The 16709-nt window shown below is 36.6% G+C and overlaps 1 protein-coding gene across 11 annotated transcripts in view; it reads left to right on the top strand.

The window, feature by feature from the left end:
* Positions 1-16709, top strand: part of VPS13B (vacuolar protein sorting 13 homolog B) — a 766991-nt gene that overhangs the window by 411409 nt on the left and 338873 nt on the right. For 10 of the 11 annotated variants that reach the window (XM_059902238.1, XM_059902239.1, XM_059902241.1 and 7 more), the window contains exons 29-30: positions 1410-1818; positions 14795-14906. In XM_059902238.1, coding sequence (XP_059758221.1) covers positions 1410-1818; positions 14795-14906 — 521 coding nt within the window. Of the gene's footprint in view, positions 1-1409; positions 1819-14794; positions 14907-16709 lie in introns of those variants that run through there. The other variant, XM_059902244.1, reaches the window with a different exon arrangement.

Raw genomic sequence — 16709 nt, 5'->3', positions numbered from 1 at the left:
CAACATGTTTAAAAATATCTTCCCCAAATCAAAACATTTATACATTGAAACACCTTTTATACTATTTCCAGGATTCAAATGTTGCCATTAATTAAGATTTGAGGTGGGTTATTTAGATTAGTGGTTGATTCTACCCCTCCCCACCCTAATTCCTGGTTGAGACACCTAGAGACACTGTTGCTATGGCCTCTTCCATTGGGGCCATACCACAGCACCCTTCTCCATCCACTGTTGCCTGCAATCTAGCATCATAGCGATAAGACTGGGATCACTTTTTCTTGTTTTACTGTATTTCCTTTTGTTTTGAGTGTAGAAAGCAAAAAGAAAGGGAAGTTAGATAAGGGGCAGTGAGAAAGTTGGAAATAGTAAAAAATGCTTTGAGGGCAGGACAATTATATGAAAAGTGATTATATTGCATATTCATGTAATGCCTACTTTCCAAGTTTTTTTTAATGGTGAGAAGATTAACTTTGAGAAAAAAACATATGCAAAGGTAAATTTTATCTCACCTTTCTTCATTATAAAGTCCAGATTAAAAACAAAATTAACAGTGAAAACTGAATTTCATACTATTTTCTTTTCATTAGGTGATAGGCAACAAAATGAGAGGAAGAAAATGGAAGTAGAAGAGGTTTACTAGTGATGGGATAACAGGCTCAAACACATTGCTGCTTTGCTACTTCTAACTTTTTTCTTTTTTATGTGAATGTATTTCCTTCTTGTTCTTCTTCCTCGGTTCACTTCCTCTCTTAACATCACTCTTTGGACTCTAATAACTAAAAATCTTCATCAGGCCTTGGGAAGAGGGGTTGGGAATGTGGACTATAACGACTTAACTCTAATTTTATTTTGAGTAATATGCAAAATAGAATTTTATGCACATTAATTGGTTCAGGAAAACTATTGGTTCCATTTCACAAATGGAAATACATAACATGGTATTTCAATTTTGTGTGCATAGAAACCCCCTCTCTGACCCAAATTATGACAGCATATTGCTACTCTTAATGAAAAATTATCAAGAATGAAAAGATAAATCTAGATATGATCTGTTCTAAATTCTGAATGTTACAGAAAAAGTAGAAATTATAGAAACAGGCACAAAGAGGTTAATTACCTCACTCAAGATCTAGAACTACAACCCAGGATTCCTAACTTCAAGTTCAGTCATTCTGTCTTAGAGGCTTTTGCCCTGTCTATGGAATTGATCAGTAATGTGCTCATTAAGAAGTGTGCTTTTATTTTTTTATTTGTAATAAACAGCTGACCAGTCATGAAAAAAAAAGTGTGGACGTGATAAAAGATTAAAGTATCAACCGAGATTGTTTTCTGCTTTCAAATAGTTTGTTTTGGTTTTTTTTTCCTTTGTTTAATAAAACATGTATTGTGATTTCCTTTTTCTGGAACAGACAACTGCAAAACTTCTAGATGGCTCTCATCAGCAGCATGGATTTCTCTCTTTGACATATACAAAAGCTGTAACAAAAAATGTTCGCCACAAGTTAACAACAAGAAATGAGCGAAGAAGTTTTCATAAGTTACCTGAAGGTTTAAAAGATGGTTCCCCTCATTTTCTTCATGAAATACTTCTTTCAGCACAAGCCTTTGATATTGTCCTTTGTTTTCCTTTACTTAATGCCATTGCAAGTATATTTCAAGCAAAACTACCAAGGACCCAAAAAGAGAAAAGAAAATCTCCTGGTCAGCCCATGAGGACCCATACGCTGACTTCACGCAATTTACCTTTGATTTATATCAACACAAGTGTAATCAGAATTTTTGTCCCAAAAACAGAAGAAATGCAGCCAAGTATTGAAGGTATGTCTTCAGAATTTTTTTTTTTTTTGCTCTGATTTTCAATAACCTTCATCTAAGGACTTTAGTTTTTCTTTTTGTAATATGGTAGCTGGTTGTAGGTTGCAGTTTGGTGTATTTTAAAAAGAGTAAATATGTTATAGTCACCTTACAACTAAATCTTTAGGAGTTATATCAAAATATTGGGAATGTTTCTGACTCTACTAATTACTAGAGTAAGAAATATGAGATTTTTTTCCTTTAGGTCTTTTGCTAGTAAAGCTTATACTTTCAGTTGTTTTGTTAAACTCAAATGTTGTGTTCTGTATACCTAAGATAACTAAAAATTGCTTTAAAAAATTAGCAAACACACCACACAGTGCATTAATGGCATAAATTATATTGACAATCTTGTGCAGCCTTCACCACTATTTCCAAAATGTTTTCATCACCCCAAACAGTAACTCTATACCTTATATATTAAGCAGTAACTCCCCCATGGTAACCTCTAATTTACTTTCTGTCTCTCTGAATTTTCCTCTTCTAGATATTTCATAAAAGTTGAATCACAGAATATTTGTCCTTTTGTGTCTGGCTTATTTCACTTAGCATAATGTTTTCCGGGTCCATTCATGTCGTAGCATGTATCACAATTTCATTTCTTTTTATGGCCGAATAATAACTATTGTGTGGATACACCCCATTTTGTTTATCCAGTCATCTGTCAGATACTTGGGTTGTTTCCACTGTTGGGTTGGCTATTGTGAGTAATGCTACTATATACAACTGTCTGTTTGAGCCCATTTTTAATTCTTTTGGGTATATACCTAGGAGTGAAATTGCTGGCTTATATGTAGTTCTTTGTTTAGAATTCTATGTTTTTGAGTAACCATCAATCTGCTTGGAAGCCCTTTTGACTAGGACAGGATTTATGGTATTTTCTGAACAATACTAATGTGCAGGCATAGTTGAGTCAACAGGAAGAGCAATGGGAGCTCCCTCTTAGTAGGGGTGGTAGTACTTGTGTGCTGAGCACCTTCTCAATGAGACACAGGTCAGCAGTTTCACTGGTTAACTCTAGCTTCATTTTTCTGTCATACTCAGTGGTGGTTTATTGAAACAGGTTCTGTGTTTCATTGATTTGTGTAGATGTCTGAAGGAATACAAATCTGGCTATTTGAGAAAAGGGTGAGAAAGGAACAGCTTTATTTCCTTTGTGTTTGCATTTGTTTTGTTTGTCATTTGTTGGCTTATTGTTTTATGATCAATTAGTTATGTTTCATGACTAATACTATATATCACACAGTTTTGTTGATGTTGGTTTAAATTTCCCATTTGGTTGCTATAACTAGGAAAATCTCCAATTGATTGTAATTGCAAGAAAATTTCTAAACTCCTGCTATTGTATTTTTAAAGCTGCTTTTTTCTTTTTTGGGTGGTGCTTGTGGTGGGATTTTTAAGGTATAAGTTCAAAATTCTGATTCCTAAGCACCTGCTAAGCAGGTAACCTTGAATAAGAGTATGGGGTGAGGCTGCGGGTGGGATCTTGTTATAGCCATCTTTGGAAAATATGGTCTGCCACATTTCTCTGTGGCCTTTGGTTAATTTTAATCCTTTGCTTGTGTGAATACTTTTTGTAATAAACACCTTTTTAGTGGCATTTTTCATGACTTGGGTAAGTATATATATAGAGAGAGAGAGAATAAATTCCTAGCAAAAGGATTGCTAGATCAAAGGGTATAAATATCTTCAAAATATTAAGGGATGTCAAAATGCCCCCCTAAATGGCTGTACCAGTGTATACTGTTTCCACACTGTCAGTCTAACAGAGGTTTATGAAACCTAAATGGCTATACCAGTGTATACTGTTTCCACACTGTCATTCTAACAGAGGTTTATGAAACCTAAATGGCTATACCAGTGTATACTGTTTCCACACTGTCATTCTAACAGAGGTTTATGAAACCTAAATGGCTGTACCAGTGTATACTATTTCCACACTGTCATTCTAACAGAGTTTTATGAAACTTTTTGGTCTTTTCTCAGTCTCATTAATGAAAAGTACACTTTTTTTCTAAGGAGTTGCTCATCTTCATCATTTATTAAGAGCTCTTTGTGTTAAGCCTTTTGTTTGACCTACACTGTATTGCATATGTCTTTTCATTTTGGGGGTGTTTTTGCCCTGTGTGTGTGTGTGTGTGTGTGTGTCTGTGTGTACATCTATATTTATATCTACATGTACATATCTTTATTTATACCTGTTCTCATATCTGTATCTACCTGAGATGTTATGAATTGCCAAACTATGTGCCTATCCACAAAATAATATATAAAAATGCATGCCAAAAATTCAAAGGTTTTGACATATTGTATTATGTTAGATTTTTTTAACACGTTATCTTTTGGCATTGCTACTCTTAATTCAAATGGTCATAATATTTTTATCAGATTAATTAAACCAAATGTAAATTATGTCTTACTGAGTGTGATAGCATACTGAAATGCTGCTATATCATACTTCTCAGCAGGAACTATTTTATAAAACTATCTCCAAGCAATTTGTGCCTGTCGATCAGAGATGATTGGTAAACTAGATGCAACTACATTTCCCATTAATATACATAATCATTAGGTTACACATTTATTGAACCTTCTTTCTGTCTTCAACTGCAAGTATGGCAATAACTAATAAAACCTTTTTTTGATGGCTTTGTGTAGGGTTGTCAGTACAGTTGTGGCTTTATAAAACTTGAGACTTTAGATGTTTTATTATGTAGAGTTTATATTGAGAATCTTAAAGGAAAAGTTGAAGTCTCTAAAATGCTTTTATTTTATGTTGAATTTAAGAAAACTGAGTTATGAACAACAGTCTGACTTTGTCTGACAGTTACATGAAAATTCTGCTCTTTATTTAAGCTTTTGGTTACTTATACAAACTCATAATTTCAGAGTTGTTCATAGCCTTTTCATTTTTAATACATACTCTCGCCTCAAGAAAAGATGAAATCTTTCAGACTCACGTTTCATTTTACAGTAAATGTAAAAGTTTATAATAGTTCATCTTAAAATTTAATAATAAGAAAAATATATTTAACATTCTAATATTTTATTTAAAGAAGTGATATTGAAAGTCTGGTTTTCAACTTGAATATTGCTTGCTTTATGTGCAATTATTATCAAGATTCTGAATCTACAGGTGTTTGGCTTCCAGCTGGAGCTACTTATTTCATAACAGAGGACTGGTTTTTGGATCTAGTATGAGTCTTCTAGTCTTCTAGTTCCTCATGAGGCTTAATTTTTAAAAATACAGTTAAAGCAAAGAAGGAAGGCATTCATTTTCGTGTTGAAAATGCTTCTAGAGGGAACATTTCCTCATTTGGTCCAACTATTAAATGCAGGTGAAATAAACCAAAAAAGAGAAGCTTTGAGGTGGAGTCAAGATGGCTGTGTGGGAAGACGCGGAGTTTGCGTCTCCCCACAACTAGGGTGCCTGCCAGCCGCCGGTGGGGGACTTTGATGCCCAAGGAGATGGGAGGAACCCCAGATTGAACCGGTAGCACGTAGGGGGACTGGGGGGGGAGGAGAAGTGGAGGCCAGAAAGGATCGGCACCCCTGAGACTGGGGAGATAATAAGAGGCAGGTGGGAGGGACTCTCCAGGAAGAGCAGGAGAGAAGTGGAGGGCGATCGCCTGGCCCACTTGGGCCGGGGAGCCTGCTGAGCGCCCAAGCCGGTCCCCCCCACTCCAAAGCCCCATCCAGGCCATGTGGGTCCTGGGGGCATAGTAGGGAGGCTGGGGAGATCAGGAGAGGCAGGCGGGAGGGGCCCTGTGGGAGGAACAGGAGAGGAGCAGAGGGCGTTTGCCCCGCCCACTCAGGCCAGGGGAGCCTGCTGAGCTCCCAGGCATATCCCCTGCCCTCCAAAGCCCCCTCCAGGTCACGTGGGTCCTTGGGGGCATAGGAAGGAGGCAGAGGGGAGAACAGGAGAGGCAGGTGGGAGGGGCCCTTGGGAAGGAGCGGGAGAGGAGCAGAGGGCGATTGCCCCACCCATTCAGGCACGGGGAGCCTCCTGAGCTCCCAGGCCGATACCCTGCCTTCCAAACCCCCTCCAGGCTGCGTGAGTCCTTGGGGGCATAGGAGGGAGGCCGGGGAGATCAGGAGAGGCAGGCGGGAGGGGCCCTCCCAGACCCCAGACCAGAGGAGCAGGAGAGGAGAGGAGAGTGTTTGCCCTGCCCACTGGAGCTCAGGAAACCTGCTGGGCTCCCAGGTGAGGTCCGCTGCCCTCTGAGACCAGGGGTGGAGGGCACGCCTGGGCCCCTTCTGTTTCTTGAGCCTAAGTCCCACACCCCACGGCCCCCATGGCCTTTTCCAGCCCTGTGGTCCTGAGCATTGGCCCCGCCCACTGCCCAAACCTCACCCTGGCTTAGGCCCCGCCCTCCACAGCCAAGGCCTTCCCCCACACACACACTTTTATTCCCCCCCTCCTCCTCTTTCTTCCTATTGTGGTACTGATGTACCTTTCGGTTGTTGATTCATATATATTTTTATTTTTATATACTTTCTAACGTATCTGTTAGTTTCCTAGTCTAAATTTATTTTTTACCTTGTTATTGTTCTCTTTTTTTTTTTTTTGCCACCCCATGTGGCTTGCAGGATCTTGGTTCGCGAGCCTGGGGTCGGGTGGAAGCTCCTGTGGTGGGAGCTCCAGGTCCAAACCACTGGGCTAACAGAGAACCTCAGACCCCAGGGAATATTCATTAGAGTGAGGTCTCACAGAGATCCTCATCTCAGCACCAAGACCCAGCTCTACCCAATAGCCTACAAACTCCAGTGTTGGAAGCCTCATGCCAAACAACCAGTAAAACAGAAACACAATCCCACTCATTTAAAAAAAAAAAAAAAATGAGACAGCAAAAAATATGTCACAGATAAAGGAGCAAGGTAAAAACCTGCAAGACCAAATAAATGAAGAGGAAATAGGCAATCTACCTGGAAAAGAATTCAGAGTAATGAGAAAGATGATACAGAATCTCGGAAATAGAATGGAAGTATAGATTGAGAGAATACAAGAAATGTTTAACAAAGATCTAGAAGAACTAAAGAACAAACAAAGATAGATGAATCAACACAATAACTGAAATGAAAAATACACTAGAAGGAATCAATAACAAAATAACTGAGGCAGAAGAACGAATAAATGAGCTGGAAGACAAAATGGTGGAAATAACTGCCAAGGAGCAGAATAAAGAAAAAAGAATGAAAAGAATTGAAGACAATCTCAGAGACCTCTGGGACGACACTAAACGAGCCAACATTCGAATTGTAGGGGTCCCAGAAGAAGAAGAGAAAAAGAAAGGGTCTGAGAAAATATTTGAAGAGATTATAGTGGAAAACTTCTCTTACATGGGAAAGGAAATAGTCACCCAATCCAGGAAGCAAAACGAGTCCCATACAGGATAAACCCGAGGAAAAACACAAAAAGACACATATTAATCAAACTAACAAAAATTAAATTCAAAGAAGAAATATTAAAAGCATCAAGGGAAAAACAAAAAATAGCATACAAAGGAATCTGCATAAGGTTATCAGCTGATTTTTCAGTGGAAACTCTGCAGGCCAGAAGGGAGTGGCAGGATATACTTAAAGTGATGAAAGAGAAAAACCTACAACCAAGATTACTCTACCCAGCAAGGATCATTCAGATTTGATGGAGAAGTCAAAAGCTTTTCAGACAAGCAAAAGCTAAGAGAATTTGGCACCACCAAACCAGCTTTACAACAGATGCTAAAGAAACTTCTCTAACCAGGAAACACAAGAGAAGAAAAATACCCACAAAACAAACCCAAAACAATTAAGAAAATGGTAATAGAAACATACATATAGATAATAACCTTGAATGTAAATGGATTAAATGCCCCAACCAAAAGACACAGACTGGCTGAATGGAAACAAAAACAAGACCCATATATATGCTGTCTACAAGAGACCCACTTCAGACCTAGAGATACATTGAAAGTAAAGGGATGGAAAAAGATATTCCATGCAAATGGAAATCAGAAGAAAGCTGGAGTAGCAATACACATATCAGATAAAATAGACATTCAAGACTGTTACAAGAGATAAGGAGGGGCTCTACATAATGACCAAAGGATCAATCCAAGAAGAAGATATAACAATTATAAATGTTTATGCACCCAACATAGGAGCACCACAGTACATAAGGCAAACGCCAACAACCATGAAAGGAGAAATCGATAGTAACACAATAATATTAGGGGACTTATACACCCCACTTACGCCAATGGACAGATCATCCAAACAGAAAATAAATAAGGAAACACAAGCTTTAAATGACACAATAGACCAGATAGATCTAATTGATATTTATAGAACATTCCAACCAAAAGTGGCAGAATACACTTTCTTCTCAAGTGCACATGGAACATTCTCCTGGATAGATCACATCTTGGGTCACAAATCAAGCCTCAGAAACTTTAAGAGAATTGAAATCATATCAAACATCTTTTCTGACCCCAACGCTATGAGATTGGAAATCAGTTACAGGAAAAACACTGTAAAAGATGCAAATACCTGGAAGCTAAACAGTACACTACTAAATAACCAAGAGATCACTGAAGAAATCAAAGAAGAAATTAAAAAATACTTAGAAACAAATGACAGTGAAAACATGATGACCCAAAACCTATGGGACGCAGCAAAAGCAGTTCTAAGAGGGAAGTTTATAGCAATTCAGTCTCACCCCAAGAAACAAGAAAAATCTCAAATAAACAATCTACACTACACTTAACTAGAGAAAGAAGAACAAAGAAAACCCAAAGTCAGTAGAAGGAAAGAAATCATAAAGATCAGAGCAGAAATAAATGAAATAGAAACAAAGAAAACAGTAGCAAAGATCAGTAAAACTAAAAGCTGGTTCTTTGAGAAGATAAACAAAATTGATAAACCGTTAGCCAGACTCATCAAGAAAAAAAGGGAGAGGACACAAATCAATAAAATTAGAAATGAAAAAGGAAAAATCACAACTGACGCTGCAGAAATACAAAGGATTACAGTAGACTACTACAAACAAGTATATGCCAATAAAATGGACAACCACAAAGAAATGGACAAATTCTTGGAAATGTACAATTTTCCAAGACTGAACCAGGAAGAATTAGAAAATATAAACAGACTAATCACAAGTAATGAAATTGAAACCATAATTAAAAATCTTCCAACAAACAAAAGTCCAGGACCAGATGGCTTCACAGGCGAATTCTATCAAACATTTAAAGAAGAGCTAACACCGATCCTTCTCAAACTCTTCCAAAAAGTTGCAGAGGGAGAAGCACTCCCAAATTCATTCTACAAAGCCACCATTACCCTGATACCAAAACTAGAAAAAGATATCACACAAAAAAGAAAATTGTAGACCAATATCACTGATGAACGTAGATGCAAAAATCCTCAACAAAATACTAGCAAACAATCCAACAGCACATTAAAAGGATCATACAGCATGATCAAGTGGGATTTATCCCAGGGAAGCAAGGATTCTTCAATATATGCAAATCACTCAATGTGATACACTATATTAACAGATTAAGGAATAAAAACCATATGATCATCTCAATAGATGCAGAAAAAGCTTTTGACAAAATTCAACACCCATTTATGATAAAAACTCTCCAGAAAATGGGCATAGAGGGTATCTACCTCAACTTAATAAAGGCCGTATGTGACAAACCCACAGCAAGCATCATACTCAATGGTGAAAAACTGAAAGCATTTCCACTAAGATCAGGAAGAAGACAAGGATGTCCATTCTCACCACTCTTATTCAACATAGTTTTGGAAGTCCTAGCCACGGCAGTCAGAGAAGAAAAAGAAATAAAAGGAATCCAAATTGGAAAAGAAGAAGTAAAACTGTCACTGTTTGCCAAAGACATGATACTATGCATAGAAAATCCTAAAGTTGCCACCAGAAAACTACTAGAACTAATCAGTGCATTTGGTAAGGTTGCAGGATACAAAATTAATGCACAGAAATCTCTGGCATTCCTATACACCAACAACGAAAAATCAGAAGGAGAAATTAAGGAAACACTCCCATTTACCATTGCAACAAAAAGAATAAAATAGCTAGGAATAAACCTGTCTAAGGAGGTGAAAGACTTGTACTCAGAAAACTATAGAAAACTGATGAAGGAAATCAATGATGACATAAACAGAGAAATATACCATGTTCTTGGATTGGAAGAATCAACATTGTGAAACTGACTCTACTCCCCAAAGCAATCTACAAATTCAGTGCAATCCCTATCAAACTACCAGTGGCATTCTTCACAGAATTAGAACAAAAAATCTTACAATTCGTATGGAAACACAAAAGACCCCGAATAGCCAAAGCAATCTTTTTTTTTTTTAACATCTTCATTGGAGTATAATTGCTTTACAATGGTGTGTTAGTTTCTGCTTTATAACAAAGTGAATCAGCTATACATATACATATATCCCCATATCTCTTCCCTCTTGCGTCTCCGTCCCTCCCATCCTCCCTATCGCACCCCTCTAGGTGGTCACAAAGCACCAAGCTGATCTTCCTGTGCTATGTGGCTGCTTCCCACTACCTATCGATTTTACATTTGGTAGTGTATATATGTCCATGCCACTTTCTCACTTTGTCCCAGCTTACCCTTCCCCCTCCCCATGTCCTCAAGTCCGCCAAAGCAATCTTGAGAAAGAAAAATGGAGTTGGAGGAATCATGCTCCCCAACTTCAAACTATACCACAAAGCTACAGTAATCAAGACAGTATGGTACTGGTACAAAAACAGAAATATAGATCAATGGTACAGGATAGAATGCCCAGAGATAAACCCACGCACATATGGACACCTAATTTACAACAAAGGAGGCAAGAACATACAATGGAGAAAAGACAGCCTCTTCGATAAGCGGTGCTGGGAAAACTGGACAGCTACATATAAAAGATGAAATTAGAACACTCCATAACACCAAACACAAAAATAAACTCAAAATGGATTAAAGACCTAAATGTAAGACCAGACACTATAAAACTCTTAGAGGAAAACATAGGCAGAACACTTTATGACATAAATCACAGCAAGATCCTTTTTTGACCCACCTCCAAGAGAAATGGAAATAAAAATAAACAAATGGCACCTAATGAAACTGAAAAGCTTTTGCACAGCAAAGGAAACCATAAACAAGACCAAAAGACAACCTTCACAATGGGAGAAAATGTTTGCAAAGGAAGCAACTGACAAAGGATTAATCTCCAAAATATACAAGCAGCTCAGGCTGCTCAATATCAATAAAACAAAAAACCCAATCCAAAAATGGGCAGAAGCTCTAAATAGACATTTTTCCAAAGAAGATATACAGATAGCCAACAAACACATGAAAGGATGCTCAACATCACTAATCATTAGAGAAACACAAATCCAAACTACAGTGAGTAGTTGGTCACACTGGGCAGAATGGCCATCATCAAAAAATCAACAAACAACAAATGCTGGAGAGGGTTTGGAGGAAAGGGAACCCTCTTGCACTGTTGGTGGGAATGTAAATTGATACAACCACTATGGAAAACAGTATAGAGGTTCCTTAAAAAACTAAAATTAGAGCTACCATATGACCCAGCAATCCCACTAGGCATATACCCTGAGAAAACCATAATTCAAAAAGAGACATGCACCCCAACGTTCATTGCAGCACTATTTACAATAACCAGGACATGGAAGCAACCTAAATGTCCATCGACAGATGAATTGATAAAGAAGATGTGGCACATATATACAATGGAATATTAACCATAAAAAGAAATGAAATTGAGTTACTTGTAGTGAGGTGGATAGACCTAGAGTCTGTCATACAGAGTGAAGTAAATCAGAAAGAGAAAAACAAATACTGTATGCTACCACATATATATATAATCTAAAAAAAGGTGGTGGTGATGAACCTAGTTGCAGGATAGGAATAAAGAGGTAGACGTATAGAGAATGGACTTGATGACACGGGGTGGGAGGGTGAAGCTGGGGCGAAGTGAGAGTAGCTTCAACATATATACACTACCGAATGTAAAATAGTTGGCTGGTGGGAAGCAGCAGCAAAGCACAGGGAGATCAGCTTTGTGCTTTGGGATGACCTAGAGGGGTGGGATAGGGAGGATGGGAGGGAGGCTCAAGAGGGAGGGGATATGGGGACATGTGTATGCATATGGCTGATTCGCTTTGTTGTGCAACAGAAACTAACATGGTATTTTGAAGCAATTATATTCCAATAAAGTTCTATTAAAAATATATATATATATATAAAATATATATATATAGTTAAAGGTGGGGATAGATAAATTCATAAAGACTAATTCACCAGTAAGATATTGCATTACCTACCAACATTCATATTAGGTTGGAAGGCCCAGAGTTAATTATTAGGCCATCTCATAGATAGCATGAATAGGCTTTGTCAGGGAGAGTTATTCCCTCCAGTTCTGGATGGACAGAAATAGAAAAGATCTGTGGTGTTGTTTTCCATGATGTTGGCTCAGGAGTCTTGCCTTTGACTGCAGTCTTAGCTGCGAGCTCTGACGAGGTGGACCACATCTCTTGTCTGATCCTTGCCAGAGCAAGGACCCAGAAGTCTTGCCCGCGTACACCTTCAACCACTGCTTACAGTTACTACCACTCCCACCACAGTTCAGCTGTTTATACGAAATACGTATTAACCTATATGGAATCATCATCTTTCCCCTAATCTTCAGCTGTTTCTGTTAATGGTACTGTTTGCTTGTATTTGTGTGAAATTTGCAAACTTCAAATGTTTTTATGTTTTTATTAAAGAAAAAAAAAAGAATACCAAAATTAAAAAAAAAAAAAAGGGAAGCTTGTTTTTTTTCCAACTATAAAGTAACTAAAGAAATGATTCAAGGCACTTTCTTGCATAAATATCTATTTTTATTATATTTTTGTATCTCTCAAAGGTACATTTTGATAAGCTGAATACTTTCTATAATAAAATTGATTGCTTTAATTTAGTTTGTGGATGATCTGCATTAAGTGCTTTTTATCATTATTATTATAACTTCATAGTCAGTTTAATATAGTGAGAATAGTTTTGGCTCTAACAGAAACAGAATTCTGTTCTTGGATCTGGCTTTGTATGTAACACTAAGTACGTCATTTTTCTTCCATATGTACTTCATTTACTGCAGTGTTTCTATTACATTTCAGACTTTCATATGGTCGGTAGTATCTGGAGCCTAGAAGAACAGTTAGCAAGTACACTAATTGCACTTTTGTGGTATGCTCTATTCTCCAGGCTTACTATTTATTGATTTAATTGAGGCCTTCTGCTTAATCAGAGGTTTTTATCCACATGGAACTATTTGATAAGCATGGCATAAAATGCAAGATATATGAAATGTAAACAGTGTTCATAGTATAAGGACCTATAATCAAGCCAGACCTCTAGTCATTTGAAAATAGTACAACTGCATGAGAAGTAGTTTTCTATTTGATCTTTTTTGCTATGGACATTTAAAAATACCATCTTTATTGTAGCATCCACATGCTAATATTGATTATGATAGCTTGTCTCTTTCTTCCCCTTTTGCTGTCCTTCCCCTTCCCCTGCCATTTTGGCTCTCCCTTTATGTACATCTTATTCTGGTTCTTTCTTTTCCTTGCTGAATATCTTTCTTCTTACTTTTCTTGATTTTCTTAATTCTGACTTTCTTTTTTAGACTAATCTAAGTCAGACCATACTGAGTGTTCTGCTGAAGCAGCTGGAAATAATCTCTTAGCTTTTGCATTCTTTGGCCACCACAGTTTGGGAAATATGGATTGTATGCCTTTGTAGGCATGTTCTGTTCAGGATATTCCTGAGGTCTTGCAGGCAGTCCTTTTCTGTTCCATTTGTGGCAGATGATTGTTCTTTGAGAGAAATTATGAATTTTAGTATATGTTTTCTTCACAACCCAAAAGGTTGTATATTGTTAACAATTTTAAACAGCTACTACAGTAGACTCATCTGTGGGGGAAGAGGGAGTAAAATTTAATATAAATTAATGGGGCCATCAAGAACACCTTTTCATTCCAAATAATTTTTAGAAAAAGACATTAAATTAGCCAGTGACTTATGGAAAAATTGTTGAGCTTTATATCATGAGAACATGTGATAAAATTTTTTTATTCAGTATAGAGAAAAGAATCAGAATTAATATACCTTTTTACCTTTTATTGTTTTCTGAGAATACTTAGCTTTAGATTCCATTAGGAAGTAGAAGTTTTACGCAAGTGTGAAATTACTATTTCTCAAGTATTCCACTATAGAAATTATTAAAATTAAAAAGTACCTAGAATAGAAAGTTGAAGTGTCCTTACGTATTAATCAGTTACTGGGGTTTTTCTTTCTTTATCATTGCAGCCATTATTTTCTTCACCATTGCAGCCATTAAGCTGACATGTTACAGCCTAAAGTGCTATTGTGTGTTTGTATGTGTGTGTGTGTGTGTGTGTGTGTGTGTTGTATTTAATTATTACTAATTGTGTAAATTCAAGTAACTTTGAGAATTTGTTACTGCCTTTCTGATATCCTTCAATATATTTGTAAACAACAATGCAGTGTTGAAACCCCAGGGCTGAAAATCACTTGGGAGAAAGATGTAGTAGTATCAGATCATGAAATTAGATAAACATACTGCTTCAATATTACTTATATATAATTAATATCACATGTTTTCATGTTGAGTGGAGTTTTTTTTCATTGCCATTTTAATTGTCTATACAGAGAACTACTTATTGGGATATAAAGGAAATAGTTAAGAAAAGCATTAACTATTTCTATTTTAAACAAAATTTTCCTTGTCCTCATTTATGGTCTTATCTTAATTTGTCTATCCCATTATTCAAAAATTTTTCCTTAAAGCTGAAGTTGCATACAGATCTACTGTATACCTCATGAATCTATTTCTTTTACAGTTAATCAGGCAGCAAAAGAAGACACCATGGTTCTGAAGATTGGCTCTGTTGCTATGGCTCCCCAGGCTGACAATCCCCTTGGCAGATCTGTCCTCAGGAAAGATATTTACCAGTAAGTTTATTTTCTTATGTTCAATCTTGCAACAATTTCATACTGCAAAGAAGTACACTGATCAATAAAACTTGCTCAGTGTGGCCTGTAGAAATACTTTTCATTCGGGATCTTTTGATATTTAAAACCAGGTTTTTCTGATTTTCTTCAGTTGTGGGTTTTTAAATTCATTCAGACAAATCAAGTATTTCTGTGAAGTGTTGATGAATAACAGAATGTAAGTACCAAGTCACCATAAAACTGAAGAAGCGCAGTTTGGAAAATTTTAGCAGACTTTAAATTTGACCAAATTTCTAATTACATGAGAAAATTAGGTCCTCTCTAGAACTACCACATCCTAATATAGTCATATTGTATCAAAATGAAGCATTTTCTTAACTTAACTATAAGCCATTATTTGAAACGTAGGACTGTGCGTGTCATATGGATCAAAGCTGTAAAGAAAAGCAAACTTCTAAGGAGAAATTTCACAGTAAACACTTTCTGTGAAAATGCCATGCTCTGGATTTTGTCACTGACTATTTGCAAACCACACCAAGCATATATGGACAACTAAACTGGTGAACACATGTAATCAACATGATAAAAATAATATATCATTCGTACTGAAGTTGGCACTGCTGCCAGACATAAAAGTACAGTTGCAAATAATGCCAAGTGAGAAAAGTCACAGAAATACAGATGAACAAGTGTCTTATTTTTCCTGCTGGTCTGTTTTTCAGATGTTGTAGTCTCTCACTCTTATCAGAAATAAATTTCTACTGTTCTCCAATAAATGTTACTGCTAAGAAAGATTCTGATTTTTGTAATGCATTTACCACCTAGAGGATGACAGCTATTTTTACTTTAAGTGGACCTAGGTATTTTGTTTTCTCAATATTTTCTGTTATTTGTGTTGACATTTTTTGCCTTTGAATTGTATATCTTGCTTTCTTTCTTGTATTACTTTTTCTGGTAGCTTATAGTATTCATCCCTTAAATAAGTTTTTATTTTGCTAACTTATGTAAAATTTAAGGATGTCAAAACTGACGTAGGCCTTAGGAATCATCTAATCCAACTTCCTTATTTTATAGATTAGGAAACTGAGGAGTCAAAAGGATAATTGTCTCTAGTCAAGTAATGACAGAGCCAAAATCACAACTCATATTTTGACTTCCTCAGTATCTAGAGAAAGGATTACAGCAGAATCCTTTCTGGGTGAAAACAATTTAATTTTCTAACATTTGGAAATTCTTTTAGATATATTTATCTTTTCTTTTCCACTTCAGAGCTAAGTAGTCCTCAAAGAGTTTCCTAATTTCCTTTTGGTGAAAGAAATATGTTTCATATTAAAAGACCCTATCACCATCAATAAAGTGAACCACTAAGATACTTCCTCTCCTCCTCTACCCTTTCCCCTTTCTGGCTCTTCAGCAGTCATTTGTGGAGATGTGGCTCTCCTATGCCCCTTTCATTGCTTCCTCCCCTTTGTCCTTCTTGAACTTTTTTTCCCTCAGTCTCTCTTCTTATTCACTTCTCTATATTTTTTCAGACCTTATTTTTCCTTCCCTTTCTGTATCTTTCTTCATTGTTTACCTTTTCCCTTTTCATATTTTTTCTTTCTTTACTTTCTACCTTCTTTCCCTGTATCTCTTTTCATTCCATTTCACTATTTTAATAGTTTGACTTATTTTATAGAATATAGAAATATAATGCCAAAAAATAAAGTCTAAAAATGTACATTATCTCTTTAGATCTTCAGTGCCTTACATCCTGCCTCACACAAAATACATATAAATATGTACACAAAAAGTACATAATAG

This window comes from Balaenoptera ricei, chromosome 17 (genome assembly GCF_028023285.1).
Source record: "Balaenoptera ricei isolate mBalRic1 chromosome 17, mBalRic1.hap2, whole genome shotgun sequence".
Taxonomy (NCBI): Eukaryota; Metazoa; Chordata; class Mammalia; order Artiodactyla; family Balaenopteridae; genus Balaenoptera; species Balaenoptera ricei.
This window is presented reverse-complemented; position numbering and strand designations above follow the sequence as displayed.